Below are 16,723 nucleotides of genomic sequence, written 5' to 3' on the forward strand. Positions count from 1 at the left end.
GAATAGGTGAGGGGGTTAGGGTAGGGAGTTAGGGGTCAAGGTTAGGAGAGGTTAAGGTAAGAATTAGGTTAAAGATAGGTTTAGGGTAAGGTTTGGTTTAGGCTAGGTTAAGTATAGATTTATGTTAAAGTCAGGTTAGGATTAAATGGGTTAGGGGTCAGGGTTTGGATAGTCTAAGGTTAGGATTAGGTTAGGTTTAGGGTAAGGTTAAGTAAAGATTTAGGTTGAGGTTAAGGATAAATAGAGGTAAATGTTAGGTTAAGGTTAGGTTTAGATTTGGGATAGGTAGAAATGCAGCTACTGCTTCACCCCTCACAATTAGCCAGTTTATTCACAGATGACCCACTGAAGTCGACCTAACCAGCGTCTATGTATTCAGCAGCTGTAACTGCTTCACCTCCATTTCATGTTGCACGTGTTAACTCATCCCCAGTTAAACCCATTTTTCATGATGAGGTCCTGGAAATTTCTATAATAGTACATTTGGATTCAAAAGAACCGTGCTCAGAAAGGCAAAGCATGGCATTCATAGTGGTAAAGTCAGGTTCTACCCTGAAGGTGTGTTTTTCTTCAATGAGTCGCTTGCATCAGAACAACATATTACCTGTTAATAGTCATAGTAACAAGTACTATCAGGTTCATCTCCTTCATGCTATTTCAGGTGTTTGCATCGTCCTCAGTTGACTTCAGTGGCTGTGTCGCTGCCGTGTTTCTATGAAGCTACAAGTGGAAGCTGTGTTTCCAGTCAGGGAGAGGAAACAAGATGTGATGATCACCACGAGGACACAGTTTGCAGAGAACACTACCGACCAAATGGTGATTAAATGACACAGAAATAGTCAACTTATGAAAATGTTACCCACAGAGTCAAGAACTAAAACAGTTGAATGTTGTTAACACAATAAAATAAATAAACCATACCTAATCAAAACCCGGGCTAAAAAGATTTTGCGATTTTGAAGCTTGGGCTAAAAGATTTCAGTCACAGGAGCCCTTTAACTGCACATCAAGTACTTTGACTTTTTTTCCTAATAATACTTCTGTACTTCAAGTGTGATTGTCAGGGCTGTATTTTTTGTAATTTATTACTTTCTATATTATTGTGTATATTTTATTAACATAAATGAAATCAGTCTTTTCATTATTGTTTTATGTCTTTGTTAATCTAATTTTTTTCTAATATCTTAACATTCCTTGCACTGCACATCACATATTAAAAATAATGTGAATTGAATTGAACTTGGTCAATAGTGCAAGAACAAACAAAATTTGACACCTTGAACAGATTTTCTATCAAATATCCAGTGATGAGATTTACACGTCTGCTCTTCAGCTCACACCATGTCTTGCCTCCATGATCTTTAAGCAGCCAGGGGTCACTTGGCTTGGGCCTGTGGTGTCGGGGCTGCAGCCTGTGATAGTGACTCCCTGTGGACACACCACCTGACTCACTCTATTATCACAAGTCACAAGGCTCAGAGGTCGTTGGGGGTCTGGTGAACTGTTTCACCATCTGGAGTCTCCTTTCTTTCTCTCTGCATCCCTCCATTACTCATCTCACCATACAGTTTGGAGGAGAAGAAGATTTTCACTGTGGTTTCAGGATGTGTGCGTGCGTGTGCGTGCGTGTGCGTGCGTGTGCGTGCGTGTGTGCGTGCGTGTGCATGCGTGTGTGTGTGTGTGTGTTCAACTTCAACTTTATTGTCCTCAAGGGGAAATTTGTTTTGCAACACAAAAAAACAACACCAAAAATAAACTCACAGGAAACACAGGCACATAGACTCGGACACAATAAAGAAAAACATTTAAATACATCATTACATCAAATAACAACAGTTATAGTTGTTATAAAAATAAAAAAATGGATTTGGATTTATAATCTGAGGGCAGTAGCTCAAATTCAGCAAAGAGAGGATGTCGAGGACACTGTAAGATGTCTCGAGCCTGAGCTGTAGCTCTCTTAGGTGAGAAACAGGTCCGGTAACTTAACGCCAAAGATCTTACAGGTGACCTGATTGATGTGTTGCAACTTGTCCCCTAGTGTCATCAGTGTACTGCACACACCAAACCAATTGAGCTTCTGGAGGAAGTCAAGACGTTGCATTGTTTTTAACAGAGTACTTATATTTGTTAGTTTGTTTTCGATAACAAAACTCCGGTACTTATGACTCTGGACACAACCTCTCCATTGATAGCAGTTTGAATTGCTGGATATGACTTCCTTCTAAAATCTATGCACGTCTTTGGTTTTACTGACATTTAATTTAAAAAAGTTATCCCATCGTCCACCACTGGGCCAGGTGCTGTGTCCTTCCCCTGTAACAGGGACACTGTGACCGTGTCATCTGCAAACTTCAGAATATGTCTTCCTGGTTGGGTTTCTGTAGTCGTCAGTGTACGAGATTTACAAGATGGTTGAAAGGACACTGCCCAGGGCGAACCCTGTGTTTATGTGTGTGTGTGTGTGTGGGGGGGGGGTGTGTTGAGAGGAGTTGGCAAATTCCTCTTTCCATCCTGAGTTGATTCAGACTGGTATTTGTACCTGTAAACTCTACTGCAGTCATTTAGTTTCGAAGCAAGATTATGCAAGACAACTAGACAGAACACCATAAAACTTAAAAGAAGAATGTGGTCTTGGTAGGGTAGAATGTGGTCAGGGTAGGGAAGAACCATTAACCATTAACATTTTGGTTTAGATCATGACATTCTTTAACATTGCAAGATTGGGCATTTTTTGTACATTTTCATTGGTTAACCATGGATGTAACTGTAAGAAAAATCTGGCATATTTACGGGGCTGGTATCTATGAGTGTGTGTAATTTGGTGCAGCTTGGTTGGATTTAAGGGGACTGTTGGGCCTCGGCAAAGGTCGCGCTCTATTGAGTGCCATTCTACAAAATCTGTTTTTGAATCATATCGTTATCAAGTGTACCATAGAAGAACTTAATGATAAATCCTGGGTGATGCCTCGATCTTTACTCTCATGAGATAAAAAATAAATTTTGTATGTAATATTCGACATTTATGATGCAGGTAAGTCTTAAATTCCACATTCCCATTTTCAGTTCACTGCACTGCTTCAATTTGAACAATGCTGCCCCCTGTTGCCTCGGTGTGAACAATGCTGCCCCCTAATGCCTGCAAGTCAGAGCTATCACTATCAGATTAACTCACTGGCTCATCTTGGTCTTTGGTTGCTCCACGGTGCAAAGGACATACATTGTTTCGTGGCGCAATAATGACACCGCTCTCTGCAATAAGAAGAGAATGGAGAATGGCTTATGTAACGACTCAGATCAGCTTGGCTTAATTTTCACAGTAAAAGCACCCACTGGCTTTACAAGAAGTTTTTGTTATATATTCTTTTAACCTTTGATTCTATTTTGTCTTATTTGTTTTTATCTTTTATCGTATTTGCTTTTATTATCTTTCAGTTATTTGAAATTAATTGGCATTTTAAAATTTTTGTTAATTTTTTATTTTGTCGTATGATTCCTCATTTTTATCAATACGTTTTCATGTCATATGTTTAGTCTTGTCAAGTTTGAATCCTCTTTTATGTGTATGTATATATGTTTATGTGTTTGTGTTTCTACATAATTATTTTTATGTGTCCTCGTATTATATATATATATATGGTAAGTTTTGTCATATATTTTTTAATTTGCTTTTATTTCTTTAATTTCTTACATATTTATTTTTTGTTTTTGAGTTTTTTACTTTCCATCTCATATGTTTAGCCAAGCCATGTATTTTCTATTCACTTTATTTATTTTATTCTTCACTTATTTTGTTTGACTGTTCCTTGTATATTCATATTATGTTTAGTTGTTTCGTTTGTTTTTTAAATTAACTTTTATTCAAATAATTTATTTGTTATTTATTTGTTATTTTACGTTTTCTCATATATTCATCTCGTATGTTTACTTTTGTAATTATTTTTTTATTCCCTTTCATTCAAATATTTGTTTACTCATTTATTTTTAGTTTGATGTGTCTGCATATTTTATATTTTCATCGCATATTTTTTGTCATGTTTTTACTCCCTTTCATTCATTTATTTATTTACATCTTCATGTCATAAATGTCATGTCGTGTGTTCAGTCGTCTAATTTGTTTGTAGTTTATTTTTGCTTATTATCTTGAAGCATAATGCGTCTCTGCTTGTCACATGTAATGTGCTATATGAATAAAATTGACTTTACTTGAAAATGATGACGAGTAAACACGATGGGGGGGTGGGGCGAAGAAACTAACGAAGAAGATTATAGATTTAGGAAAATGATCGTCACTACATAAACACGAAGCTGAGACGGAATTCAATTTATGGTCGCTTTTGGTTCCGTCTGATAGCAGCACGGACGCCTTCAGCAGTGGCACAACAAAGCTCTAGCGTTTCCGGCCAGCTCAGCGCGTCAGTCCTGCGCTGTTGTCAGTTTCCAGCTCGTCAGCTCCGGGTCCAGTCAGGCACCTGCAGCCCTTTCACCGGCCGGCGGAGGAACACCAGAGGACGGCGGAGACATGGTTCTGCTGACGATGATCGCCCGGCTGGCGGACGGTCTGCCGCTGGCCGCCTCCATGCAGGAGGACGAGCAGGTTCGATCGCTGTCTGCTGTTGTTTTGTGTCACTCTAGCGTCAGTGTTCAGGCGCCAGCTGTAAAACGCCTCACAACTCATGTACAAATGGTACAGTGACACGTTAGCTAACAGTGCGCAGCTGAGCCGGGGGGTGGGGGGACTCCAGATGTGGACTCCAGGTCTCGACCAGGGGCTGCTGTATGAAACTTTAATGAGATCCCTGAGTGGAGGTGATAAGTGGAGGAGGCCTGTCTGCACACAGAGCCCGACTACTTCTGTTTACACAGTGACACTGAGTCATTCCTCAGAGATCCCGGTTTCCACCTGGACGCCGAACACTCGCTGATCCAAACCCTCTGAGCATCTTACAGCTCGTGTGGACATTTCAAGCTTCTTGCTGAGTCTAAACTCGGTAATATTCAAGTCTTAGAAATTACAGATAATCCTTCAATCCACATTGAGACGCGTTCAATAGATTGAGGCAAAAACACAGAAGGCCACAAAGGATGATCTCCAGGTTTCAGGTGCATTAGTCTATTTAGATGTTTCTTAGGTTGAACATATACAAATGCTATAATTCCCATATGTTTTTGTACTTGTATTTTATCTACTTTTATTAATACTATCTCTATTAGAACCACACTAATAAATCGGCTGATAATAGTGTGCAAAGTTTGATATATTGATTAATTGATTAGCCAACAGTAGCTAATCACAGACACATTGCAATACACAACCTCACCGCCAGATGTCACTAAATCCTACATAATGGTCCTTTAAAAGACATCTATATTGCATATATATATATTTATCCTTTGTGATTTTATGGTTCATGTGATTAAGACTTTTTAAGACACATCAAATGAGATGCCGGCTGTAGCTTTTGCAAAAAGAAAATGGGGCTGCAAGGGTTTATCCACTGAATGGTGGACACCGATTAATGTTTTAACATGGAAACATGTAAAATGTTCAAATGGATGCCATTTGTAACTTGTTCCAATGTTTTTATTGACCCTTATTGGTATTTATTGAGCATGACTTTTCAAAAGTCTAACCTTTTTCCCCTCACTCTCTTTTTTTGCTTTCAAAAAGGGAAGTGAAAAGGTTCGTAGTTTCTCTGCTCTGTGCTTCAACTTCATGCATTTTTGTGTGATGCTACAAATGTTGCAGGGAAGAATCTGTTATTCGGCGGAGGGGATGACACCCAAAAATGTACCCATACCCAAGATAAATGCTGAATATAAAGAATTCACCATAAGTTGGAGTGGCTATTTGATGCCTTCAGTCTCAGATGTAGCATCACAACAATGAGTCTTTACCCAGTATTTATTTTCAACACATTACAGGGCAAGAAAGTGACACTGTCATGTAAAATAGAATGATTTTTGTCTGTCTGGTCACCACATTTTAAATTCCTGTAGTTAATATCTGTCCTGGTCACTCGACCTGCCCATCGAGGCTAACAAAAGTCGGTTTCTTGCCCTTTTTATTTTCTGCGTGAGATGTGAGTGAAATGTGTGCTGACTGTCATCGCTCTTTCTCTCTGTTTAGTTGGGTCGGGACCTCCAGCAGTATCAGAGTCAAGCTAAGCAGCTCTTCAGGAAGCTCAATGACCAGAGTCCCACACGCTGCACTTTAGAGGCTGGTGCCATGGCATTTCAGTGAGTATGAAGAGTATGAAGACATGTGCAGGAAAATAAATCCAAACAAGACACCTCTGGTTTCCCAGCAATGGTTTGTAGATAGTTTTGAAGTTGTTATGTCACAGTTAAGATCCAAGATGACAAATGGCACCTTGTGTGTGTGTGTTCTACTTCGTTCCTTCCTGCAGCTATTTTATAGAGAAAGGCGTTTGCTACCTTGTGCTTTGTGAAGCCAGTTTCCCCAAGAAGCTGGCCTTTGCTTACATAGAAGACCTGCAGGCAGAGTTTCATGAGCAACATGGAAAGAAGGTTCCCACAGTGTCCCGGCCGTACTCCTTCATCGAATTTGGTAAGAACAAAAATGATGTATGTTGCACTTTTGGTCACATTGCTGGTGTCAAATCAATACCTGATCTGTAGTCCTGTTAATTATGGATTTAGATATCTCAACTTGTTTGATCCAAATGACCTGGTGTCAGCTGACATGGGGCAAAATAAGTGTAGTTGCATACATGTTGTGTTAGGGTAAAAAAAATCAACAGTCAACAATATCCTCAGACCACTTTTTCTCTTCCTGTGCACAAACATGAACTTAAAATCTTGATAGCACAATGTGTGCATTATTTTCATCTCAGGTTACATAAAAAATTGCGTTAAAACTCTTAATAACGTTAACTAATAGCAGAAACTGTGAATATTATATCACCATTAATGAAAAACTATATCTAGCGTATGACTGACCTGCTAAAAAGAGAACGCTGTTGATTTAGCATCACACTGTAGTAACCTTTATTACCTTATTATTGTCACAATGGACAATTTAATATAAAGCATCAACATTTATGCAGCAGAACCAGAGGTATCCTCTTTTTTTATTCAATGCTTTCTTCTTCCTCAAAACCTGGGAATCACATTACCACAGAGACCTGCTGGAGATTCAGCTTCTCCGCTACTATTTACTTGTTGCTATTGGCAAAAATTCTCTGACTCACCACTGCATCACTTTCATGTCAACGTTTTGTCAAATGACTGCAGAGTCTTGAGGCCAGTTTTTTGTCTCAACTGCAAAAAATTTACATTTAAACTTTCAGCACTCTGTTACGCATCATGATCCCCTGATGATCCCTCACAACACCGGAAATCATAAGAAGCAAACTCGCCCTCTGCATTAAGTGATTCTGTGGTCATTATGTCACTACAAACGTTGATCAGAGAAGAAGATTCATCAGCATTCTCAGACATGCAGACATACAGATGTAACGGTCCACCGTTAAAGTGGAACTAAGAGTCAACAGTTTTACCTCTTTTACACCAAAATTAGCAGGTATAAGCAGGTATTTTAAACCAAGTTAAATCTGCTAAAAAAGGTTTTTTTCCCCCAACGGTGAGTCAGTCACAAAAGCAATGAAAACAGAAACCCTCACCTCACTCTCTTGCCACTAAGTGCACTCTGCATGGTGTCTTGTTTCCATCATTGCTGATCGGAAAAACCTGTCTTCTGCTGAGTCATTTGACCGGGGAGTGAATGCTGATTGTATCCATTCCCCATTCCCCATTCCCCATTGCAGACAAAGGCCAAATAATCTGCTCTTATTTTTGTCTCTGTCAGCTTCAATATGTCCTTAAACATGTAAAGCGTCTTTGTGTCCCTTGAAAGGAGCTATACAAATTTAGGTTATTATTATTATTATGTTTGTTGGTTTTATGACTAGTGGAAGGGGCCCTATTCACAACTAATGTGGCAAAAACCACATTACACTGCCCTCAACTGCTTTTCCTCATCAGACACGTACATCCAAAAAACCAAGAAGTCGTACATTGACAGTCGAGCGAGAAGGAATCTGGGCAACATCAACACAGAGCTCCAGGACGTACAGCGGATCATGGTGGCGAACATAGAGGAGGTGCTGCAGAGAGGAGAGGCTCTCTCTGGTGAGTTTTCCCTTCGGCTTAAACTGACGCATCGTGTTTGTTCTCACACTGGAAACTACAAGCTTGTATGTTTCTTTATTTGTTCCTATCTGTGTCTCTCCCTCCTTCCTTTCTCACTCTTGTCTTTCCTCTTTTGTTTTTTGTTTTGTCCTCCTCCTCATCCCTTTCCTCCGCTTTCTCCTCCACGCAGCCCTCGACTCCAAGGCCAGCAACCTGTCCTCCCTGTCGAAGAAGTACAGGAGCGACGCCAAGTACCTGAACACCCGCTCCACCTATGCCAAGCTGGCGGCCGGTGGTGTCTTTTTCATCATGCTCATCGTCTATGTACGCTTCTGGTGGCTCTGAGAGAACGAAAGAGAAATTAAAGAAGAGGACGGAAGGAGGTGTTGAAGTTTCTCCAGACGCTAAGAAAATCCGTCACCTTTGCCTAAAAACAGGATCCCTGCTCTTAATAAGACTTTACAGACCTACCCTCATCCATCCTCTTCTCGCATGTCCATGGATGTGTGACCTGAATATACATAATCTCATAATACATAGTTGTATTATTCATAATTATATTGAGTTTGTGTGCAGGAACGAAGGAAATTGTTTTGTGAGATTCCAAAGCTGTACTGTACCAGGAGTGACTGATTAAACCATGTGTACTGCCTAATAATACAGTGAAGAGAAAACAACAACCCACATTGTTTTTATCCTGAGCAAAACAAATGGGTTTACCCATTTCTTAACATGGATATCATAGTAGTAATATATGTACTATAACATATAGTATGTGCTATAGATACAGATATTTGGAAATCAAAATCCTCGGTTAGTTTAATAGGCCCAGTGACAACATACAAAAAGTTAAATAGACTTAATTAGAAATGCTGTATAAGCCTTGCAAAAGCTATTTCACCCGTGTCTATAAGGACTGTACGAACATTAGTGGGGGGGGGGGAAGGTAATGATGTTGCTAAGAAAAGGAGGAGAGTGAGGTTTTCAGTTTATTTGTAAAGTGAGAGGAGTTATTTGGTTAGCAGGGGAGGGTCATTTAAGTTTTAATCAGCACAAATGTATATTCCAGGCTTCCCTTGTAAGTTGATTGATTTTTTTTTTTGTAAAGAAGGATAAAGTAGGTGGAGATGATGGTTTAGTGTGTGTGTGTCACGGTGGATCATTAAGATGCCTGTCTCATATGGACACAGAGGGGACCCAAAGATAATCCTGTGGAGGTGTTGCTCTTTTTAAAGAGTGAAATATAACATTCAGCCCCCACCTCCCCCGCTCCAGTCATTTTCACAGAGTCCCTACCCAGATCACCCTGAACCCTGTGTCCACAGTATGTGACCACACTCCCTTTCCGTTCCCTTACATCGTGACTGTCGATCTGCACCTTTCTGTAACCAGACATAAAAAAGGAAAAATGTATTTGCTGTCTGGTTGGGTCCTTTTATTTTGTATGAAGTTTACACACGTCTCTCCACTTGATTTTAAAGGGGTTTCAGGCTGAGGGGGTGTTGAAACTGCTGTTTCCTCTCTGCTGGAACGGACACCTTCACTTTTTCTGTTATGTCTGTTATCCACGAATAAAATCATTTGTTAGATGAACTTGAGTTTAAGTGATTTTAAAGTTGTATAAGATTCTCATTGTTGACTCGGTCGTAAACAATCAGGAAGAATTGCCACCAGTTCATTTGATCCTCTTCTCAAACTCTTGAGATGCATAGATTATCTATTGATTGAAACACAAGGTTATTTAAGTGTGGTTTCATAATATAATTTGTCAATCAGTGGAAGACATATATGTAGAAAATATGTGACAAAAAAAGACGGAGAGAAAAAGTCATAGTAGATACAGACAGGACAAAGGATACAAAGGATTATTGTAATATGATAAGAGTTGAGCAGTTGTGTGTGTGTGTGTGTGTGCGCACAGCAGACAGACAGATAGTTATGGTGTTTGAATTATAGTATTAAATATTTAGGATAATATAATTTAAATAAAAGGTATTATGTATAATATAATGCAAGGGATAAACAAAGGATTTGTTACAAAAAATCATATCAAATAAATAAATAAAGGAGTTTATCATGCCTACCCTTCATACCCAGAAGAATGTGAATGGCATCCCAATTAGGCCCTAAAATCCATTAAATCAATCCGAAATAAACAAAGTAAAAAAAAATTTGACTACAAACATTTTGTTTTGCATTCGTTTTTAAACATGTAAAGTGAGCTACACATTTTTTATTTATCATAATTATTCCATATATTTACTCCTTTTTCAGAAACACAACTGTTTTTGTATAAACACTAAATAATTATATATATATATATATATTAATAATATATCAACACTGATTTAAAAATACTTTTTAATACTTTATTTTAATAGCATTTGTGTATATTTGTACCATCAATGACCAGAAGATGGCATGCTGTGCACACTGCTGAAAAGTGAGGCCCAGACTCTCCCTACCAGGAAACTTCAACTGCTGACAGTGACCTCATGTTAACTGAGCTCCATGTCAAAGGTAAGAAAAAAACACAGTGCTGCTGATGCAGGTTTCTGACACATTCAGTAAATGTAAGAATGACGAGCACCGTAAGCAGAAACAGCAGCAGCCTGACACTTCAACTTGAAGCAGAACAGGAAATGTCACAGACAAAAACCCCAGAGACGCAGCAATGGCTGGCACGTCACAAACCAACCACAGGGCACAGCCTAACCTTTTCACCTCTCAAGGGAAGTGGGTATTTGTGAGTTTGGCCTCAATCGTGATCAGAGTTAACACTCTTTCATAATCTTTTCTGTGTCTGTGCACATATATATCTGTCAAATCCACAGCAGCAACTGCATAACTATAGAAATGATCTTGTCACCATCTGCACAGCCATTCTCTCGTTTATTTCCAGAAAGCAATAATTTTCAATTCTGCTAAAAGCTAGAATAGTACTAAGTAGAGCAGATACCTCAACTGTCCCCTCAAGCTGTACCAGATTTCACATATTCATTGATATCCATCTCCGGAATATGTCGGATTTTATTATCCAGATCTAAGAATTATTCCATGGGAAATTCTCCCTGTGAAAATCTCAAAAATGCAATGTTAAAGAACGTGGATTCCTGGCCAAGGTAAGAATCCGGGATTGTAGTAAAATGCATATATCTATAATTTAGAATTTCTTTCAGGGTTAAATTCTTTACATCTGTTTTATTATGCTGACCATGGAAAATTCGAAGTAAAAAAAAGTCCTCTCTGAAATCTTGACTTTCGAGACAAAACTTACGAACGTTTGAATTACCAGTTGTGTATTTCTCATGATTTTACTACAATTGATATTTAAAGCTAATTTTAGTTGTGACTTCTCATCCTTTTCCGTGACTTTTTGACTTTTCTATCTCTGTGTTTTTGTAACGTTAGAAATATACACTTTTATTTTTTTATATATGAAGATAGTGTGTCACCTACATATAAGTGTAAAATCCATAAGGGTTATGTGTGAGTTGTGTGTGTTCGTGTTTGTATGTGTGCAAATGTCACAGTGATTAAAGAGAGGACAACGAACCCCTCTCTCGCGCTCCAGCACTTTCTCTCCTTCCTCTGCGGGGTTGCCATAGCAGCAGCGAGTGTGTGACAGTCATGTGAAAACGAAGCTGATTGGATTAAAATACTTTATGTGATCAGGGGTCAGGAATACGGCGCATGTACTAAACACACATAGACTGATTTAAACACACACACACACACACACACTTACACATACTCTGACACTGGTAGAGTAGTGCCTTCGACACATGTACTGTATCTATTTTCAAAAACAAAACCTGTGATGTGTCCTCCTGCCAACTCACATTACCCTATCTTGATTAAATTTCCTGTCAAAGACACAGACGCAACAACAAGACCGTCCACCCACATCTAGACTCCTCCTGAGACTTGTGCAATCTTAAAGAAACAGGACATTAAAACAACGTGACCTCAACCTTGATCTGCAGCCACTCCGTCTCAAAATCACTGGAACAGTCGAGCGTGCGGTTCCAGACGCAGTGAAAGCGCTTCAGTTGTGTTTCAGCACCTGAGGGGAAACAGACTTGCAGACAGATTGCACGCTCGGCTGCAAAAACTAATTCATTATTGCTCCGTGTGCCCCAGGCCCACTGAAGCTCACAGATATGACATTATTAATGGAAGGTCACACTGAAGATGTTAGAGGCGGATGGCCTGCTGCACACTCACAACTCCATCTATTCCCTGGAGCGAGAGCAGACCTCAACCTCTGGCGGTGACAAAACAGGAGGGGAAAATCCCCCACACTATTTTACACAACATCCTAAAAAACACTGGGTTTGGGTGAGATCACAGTTAACTTCAACCCAACTTGTTTTATCCTCAAACCATCTGAAATGTGTTATTGGTTGCACAATGTGATGTACTTACAACATTCAGAGCTGTAGAGTGTTCACTTTTTTTTTAAACAACAACCCATCTGACTTGTTTCATTAGGTAACCAAACACAAAAAGAGACTAGACGACAGCTCCTCTGTGGGGTTGTGTTTATCCACAGTGTTAGAGCACAGACTGTGCTTAAAGATGGACGACATGATGGCTCTTCCAAAGTGAAGCCAAAATCGCCTTGATTGCCATCTGGCCGGCTGCAATGCAGGTCATAAACCCACCTCCTCCATGTTAGTGGAATGGGACGTGAGACAAACTAAAAAGTCAAAGCAGATGTCAAATAAAATTTTACTCAAAGATGGTTTCTTTCATTTCTGGTAGTTCTTATCCCTCGGATGTTTGTCCATGTGTTCAGTTTTTGTTTGGTTGTATTTAGTTATGTAAGGCCATAAACATGGGGTGAAAGGTTGTGATAGAGGCTGACTCGTGATTGGAGTGCATTGAGCAAAAATGTTGAATTGCAGATTGCACAATATGAAACCACCAGGACATAAACAAAATTATTATAATTCATCCCCAGGGAAACATGAACGTTTATACCAAGTGACTTTCGAGATTTTTCAAAGTAATGGACAGGCTGACATCTCTCTAGAGTGGTTTGTACTGTGTAAAGTGAACTTGTTATTACCATGGTGCAATTATAATTTACTGTAAACTCCTAGTAGGCAGCAGTAAAGAAACACCATTTAAACAATGTCCTTCCTTGTAGATTTTAAAGAGCATGGTTTTAAAAGTAAAATTCCATGCAGAAATAAATTATTAACAACAAAGTAAAAACTAAATGGTAACTTGGCTGGAACACCCTGTTTCCCACTGTACGCCACACATCACACGTGTTGTGGGAAGATGCAGAGAGATATGGACCACCAGGGAATCAAGTCATCTGTAATTACTATGATAAAAACTCGCTCCATCCCATATCACAGCAGCTTCCCACCTCATCCCAGCTGCTTCCTGGTCCCTTCCCTTTCATCCTCTTCCATCAAACTCCCGTCTCCTCCAATCAGAGAACAGGGAAGCTGTGGAGACAGCAGCTGTATGGCAGCGGAGAGGGCCATAAAACGCAGAAGGCCGAAAGAGGAAGTCAAGGGACCTGATGAGTTATTGCCCCCCCGAACGTACACACCGGGTCCTGGGAACAGGGAACTTCTCACAGGGGCACAGAGTCGGTTCCACAGCCCAAGACCTGCTCTGCACTCTGTGTATTCTTTATCACTGTCCAATGATGACCCCTCACACCTTACTGCCATAATGTTGAGTGTATTAAAAAAAAAGAGCAGACCTTTAACTCTGTCGTAAAACCCTTGCAATAAATTACCTTTTTTTCCCAGCACCACATATTTACCCACATCTTGTGCTGTGTTCTAGAAGTGTCCGTCAGATGTGTAAGAATATGCCCTAAACAAAAACAGGATATAGAGTGGGAAGAGAGAAATGTGAGGGTAAGCAACAGAGAGGAGGAACAACAGACGTTCACACACATAAATGTATGTCACAATAGTAAAGAGATGCTGTGTTCACAGCCGTGAGCCAGTGCCCGGTTTTCTCATTTGTTTCTACATTTCTTCAAACAGATAGCATTGTTGATTTATTCATAGTGTCTGACACACACACACACACACACACACACACACGCACACACACGCACGCACACACGCACACAATGCTGCACAGAGCCTGTGAGAAAGTGAGGGCTGAAGTGTGAATTCCAGCCATGCCTGTCTTTTGGCGGCTTGTGAATTTATGATACACGTAACCCTGGAAAGATACGCCCGGGCACACTCACTTTACACTCTATAACTTTCAGCATGTGATTTAAACACGCAGAAAAACACGGCCCGCACACGTTACGACTTGAGCATGAAGAAAATGCAGAAAAAATGACTCACGTTGATGTTGTTGATATCAAATACTCAGAATGTAATTAGATGCTTCTGTGAAAACTATGGAAGTAAGTCACGTTAACCCTTAGTGCTTTTATTCTGCGTCATAAGTCAGTTTAACATATTATATGTTAGTGTTACAGCTTGTTTCCTTCTATCACATAACTTAATTTTGTCCTTGCATTGCCACGTTTTATACTGTGATGAACCTATCTGTGATTTGCGTAGCATCTTTGTTTGGTAGGTGTGTTTATATATTATTTCATGACAGAAAAAAACCGAATGAATCATAGCCTCAACCTAAATATTATGTTTTATTTCTGTTTTACTATCAGTTCTCCTCTCTATCCTGTCCCTTGTGTTCTCAACCCGCCTGCGTGGTAAACATCACGGACTGTGGAGGATTAGTTTGACCTCCTGCACCCTCGGGCCTCAGGGACCCCTGGGCATGATGGAAGAGGGTCCAAATGTGCGTGTCAGTATTTTTGCATGTTTATTTTTTGGCGCTGGTGCGTGCACAAGTGTGTGCATACGTCTGTGCTGAAATGTGCATCCCTGTGTGTGTTAATGTATGGGAGAAAGATTCAGACGACCTTGGGGTGGGAGGTGACTGGCTTATTCGTTCAGAGGTTAGGTTGGATGCACTGCATGAATGTGTGTGTGGACGGGTGAAAAAAACGTCAAACGGCAAATAAACTGTACGGCAAAGCGCTTTAAGTGGTCACCAAGACTTGAATAGTGCTGTTTAAATATAGAATATTTTATTTTTTCATTTTTGTTGTTTTCCCTATTTGCGTATGCAGCAGACAATATTCAATGTTCATCTCAGAGGGACAGTTTAAGAGGACAGAGGAACAATTCTGCACATATGAATAATGCCCCCCGTGTGTGTGTCCGTGAGTGCATGTGTTCATGTTAAAATTGAAGTGTCCCAAAACTGTTTCCTCGTCATTTTCATACTGTAGTTTATCCTGAAGTTGTTTGTGACTAAGGGAGTTTGGAACCCTGTTGGTGTCATGCATGTGTGTGCGTGTGTGTTTGTGTAGGGGTTATGGTAGGGCATTATAAACCATGCAGAACCCAGATGACACAGCTCGGCCTGTCATTTTCCCACAGTGCAATATAAATAGCCCGCTAGTGTGGGGTGACGGTGGGCAGGCCGGGGCGCTCAAGGGAGGATCCCATCCACACACAACAGCACATTCCTGTCCACCTGGCCCTTCCACAGCCCCAGGTCACCTTACAGGACGTGTTTACATAAATGCTTTCCCTCCCTCTCTCCTTCCTCCACCTCCTCACACCTTTCCCTCATCACCTGTTTCCTCACCTCCCTGCCAACTCCCCCCTTGTGCTGAACAGGGACCCCTTGGCTGAGATCTCCGACACAACACTTGGTCACACAAGGTTCTCGTGTGCTTCACTGGTGTAACATGTATTCTGTTTTCAAAGCCACAGGACATAAACAACTAATGAGATTTTCTGGATATGGTGTTTTTTTTCCCTTGATTTGCATGCTGTCTGCAACATGACGCTGTTGGCTACGTGATGGGGTTTTTTCAAAGTGTTTCATAATCTCGAGAATCAATCAAATAGTTACGACTTCAGATGACAACCTCGGCATAATCTTAGATTACACTATGAAATTACACTTTTTATCTATGGCTATTCCGCGAGGCTATTTATCTTAACTTGCGCAGGTTTTATTTTCCTTAGACACCGTCCCACGTCTGACCAAGTAAATGATTACACAGATTTAGTGCTGATCTGTGTGCTTTCTTAAATGTTTTGCGCATTATCTGCCCCGATGTTGACATTTGTCTCATATAACCTCAAGTTCACACAGGAAAATAATTTACTGTGATTAACCCTAACCCTTGTGTCAACTCAGCATCTCTCTGTAAATCAGACACCATGTGGCTTCTCATCTTGATGACCCCACTCTAGTGGCCAGACGACGTCACGCAGATGTGAAACTGAGTTGATCTGATATGCTCTTTCGAACGCCACTTGTTAACAGAGAGAGACCTGCAGAGCAGAACGTCGCCTTCCGCCCCTTTGCTCAAACCTTTGCTCCAAAATATAATCATGGTCTTTTAGCCTATTACCGAAGGGGCCACACATTACACAAATGTATGTAAAGCTGTCTAAGAGGAGTGCTTGGTTTGCAGCAGTCGAGGCAGGTCAGCGAGGAGGAGGTGATAATCAACCCTAAATATACCCCCTGTAGCCTTCTGCTCAAC

General features: G+C 40.3%; 1 protein-coding gene across 2 annotated transcripts; it reads left to right on the forward strand.

The window, feature by feature from the left end:
- Nucleotides 1-4,382: 4,382 nt before the first annotated feature.
- Nucleotides 4,383-9,747, forward strand: sec22bb (SEC22 homolog B, vesicle trafficking protein b). 2 transcript variants are annotated; one of them, XM_047343197.1, is made up of 6 exons: nt 4,383-4,597; nt 5,672-5,683; nt 6,131-6,240; nt 6,411-6,571; nt 8,008-8,154; nt 8,345-9,747. In XM_047343197.1, the coding sequence occupies exons 1-6, from the start codon at nt 4,523-4,525 to the stop codon at nt 8,497-8,499; spliced, it is 660 nt and encodes a 219-aa protein (XP_047199153.1). In that variant the 5' UTR covers nt 4,383-4,522; the 3' UTR covers nt 8,500-9,747. The 2 variants fall into 2 exon arrangements, with proteins under 2 accessions (XP_047199153.1, XP_047199154.1); XM_047343198.1 differs by lacking the exon at nt 5,672-5,683 and having other exon boundaries at nt 4,385-4,597.
- Nucleotides 9,748-16,723: the final 6,976 nt, after the last annotated feature.

Source organism: Hippoglossus stenolepis, chromosome 14 (assembly GCF_022539355.2).
Source record: "Hippoglossus stenolepis isolate QCI-W04-F060 chromosome 14, HSTE1.2, whole genome shotgun sequence".
Lineage (NCBI taxonomy): Eukaryota > Metazoa > Chordata > Actinopteri > Pleuronectiformes > Pleuronectidae > Hippoglossus > Hippoglossus stenolepis.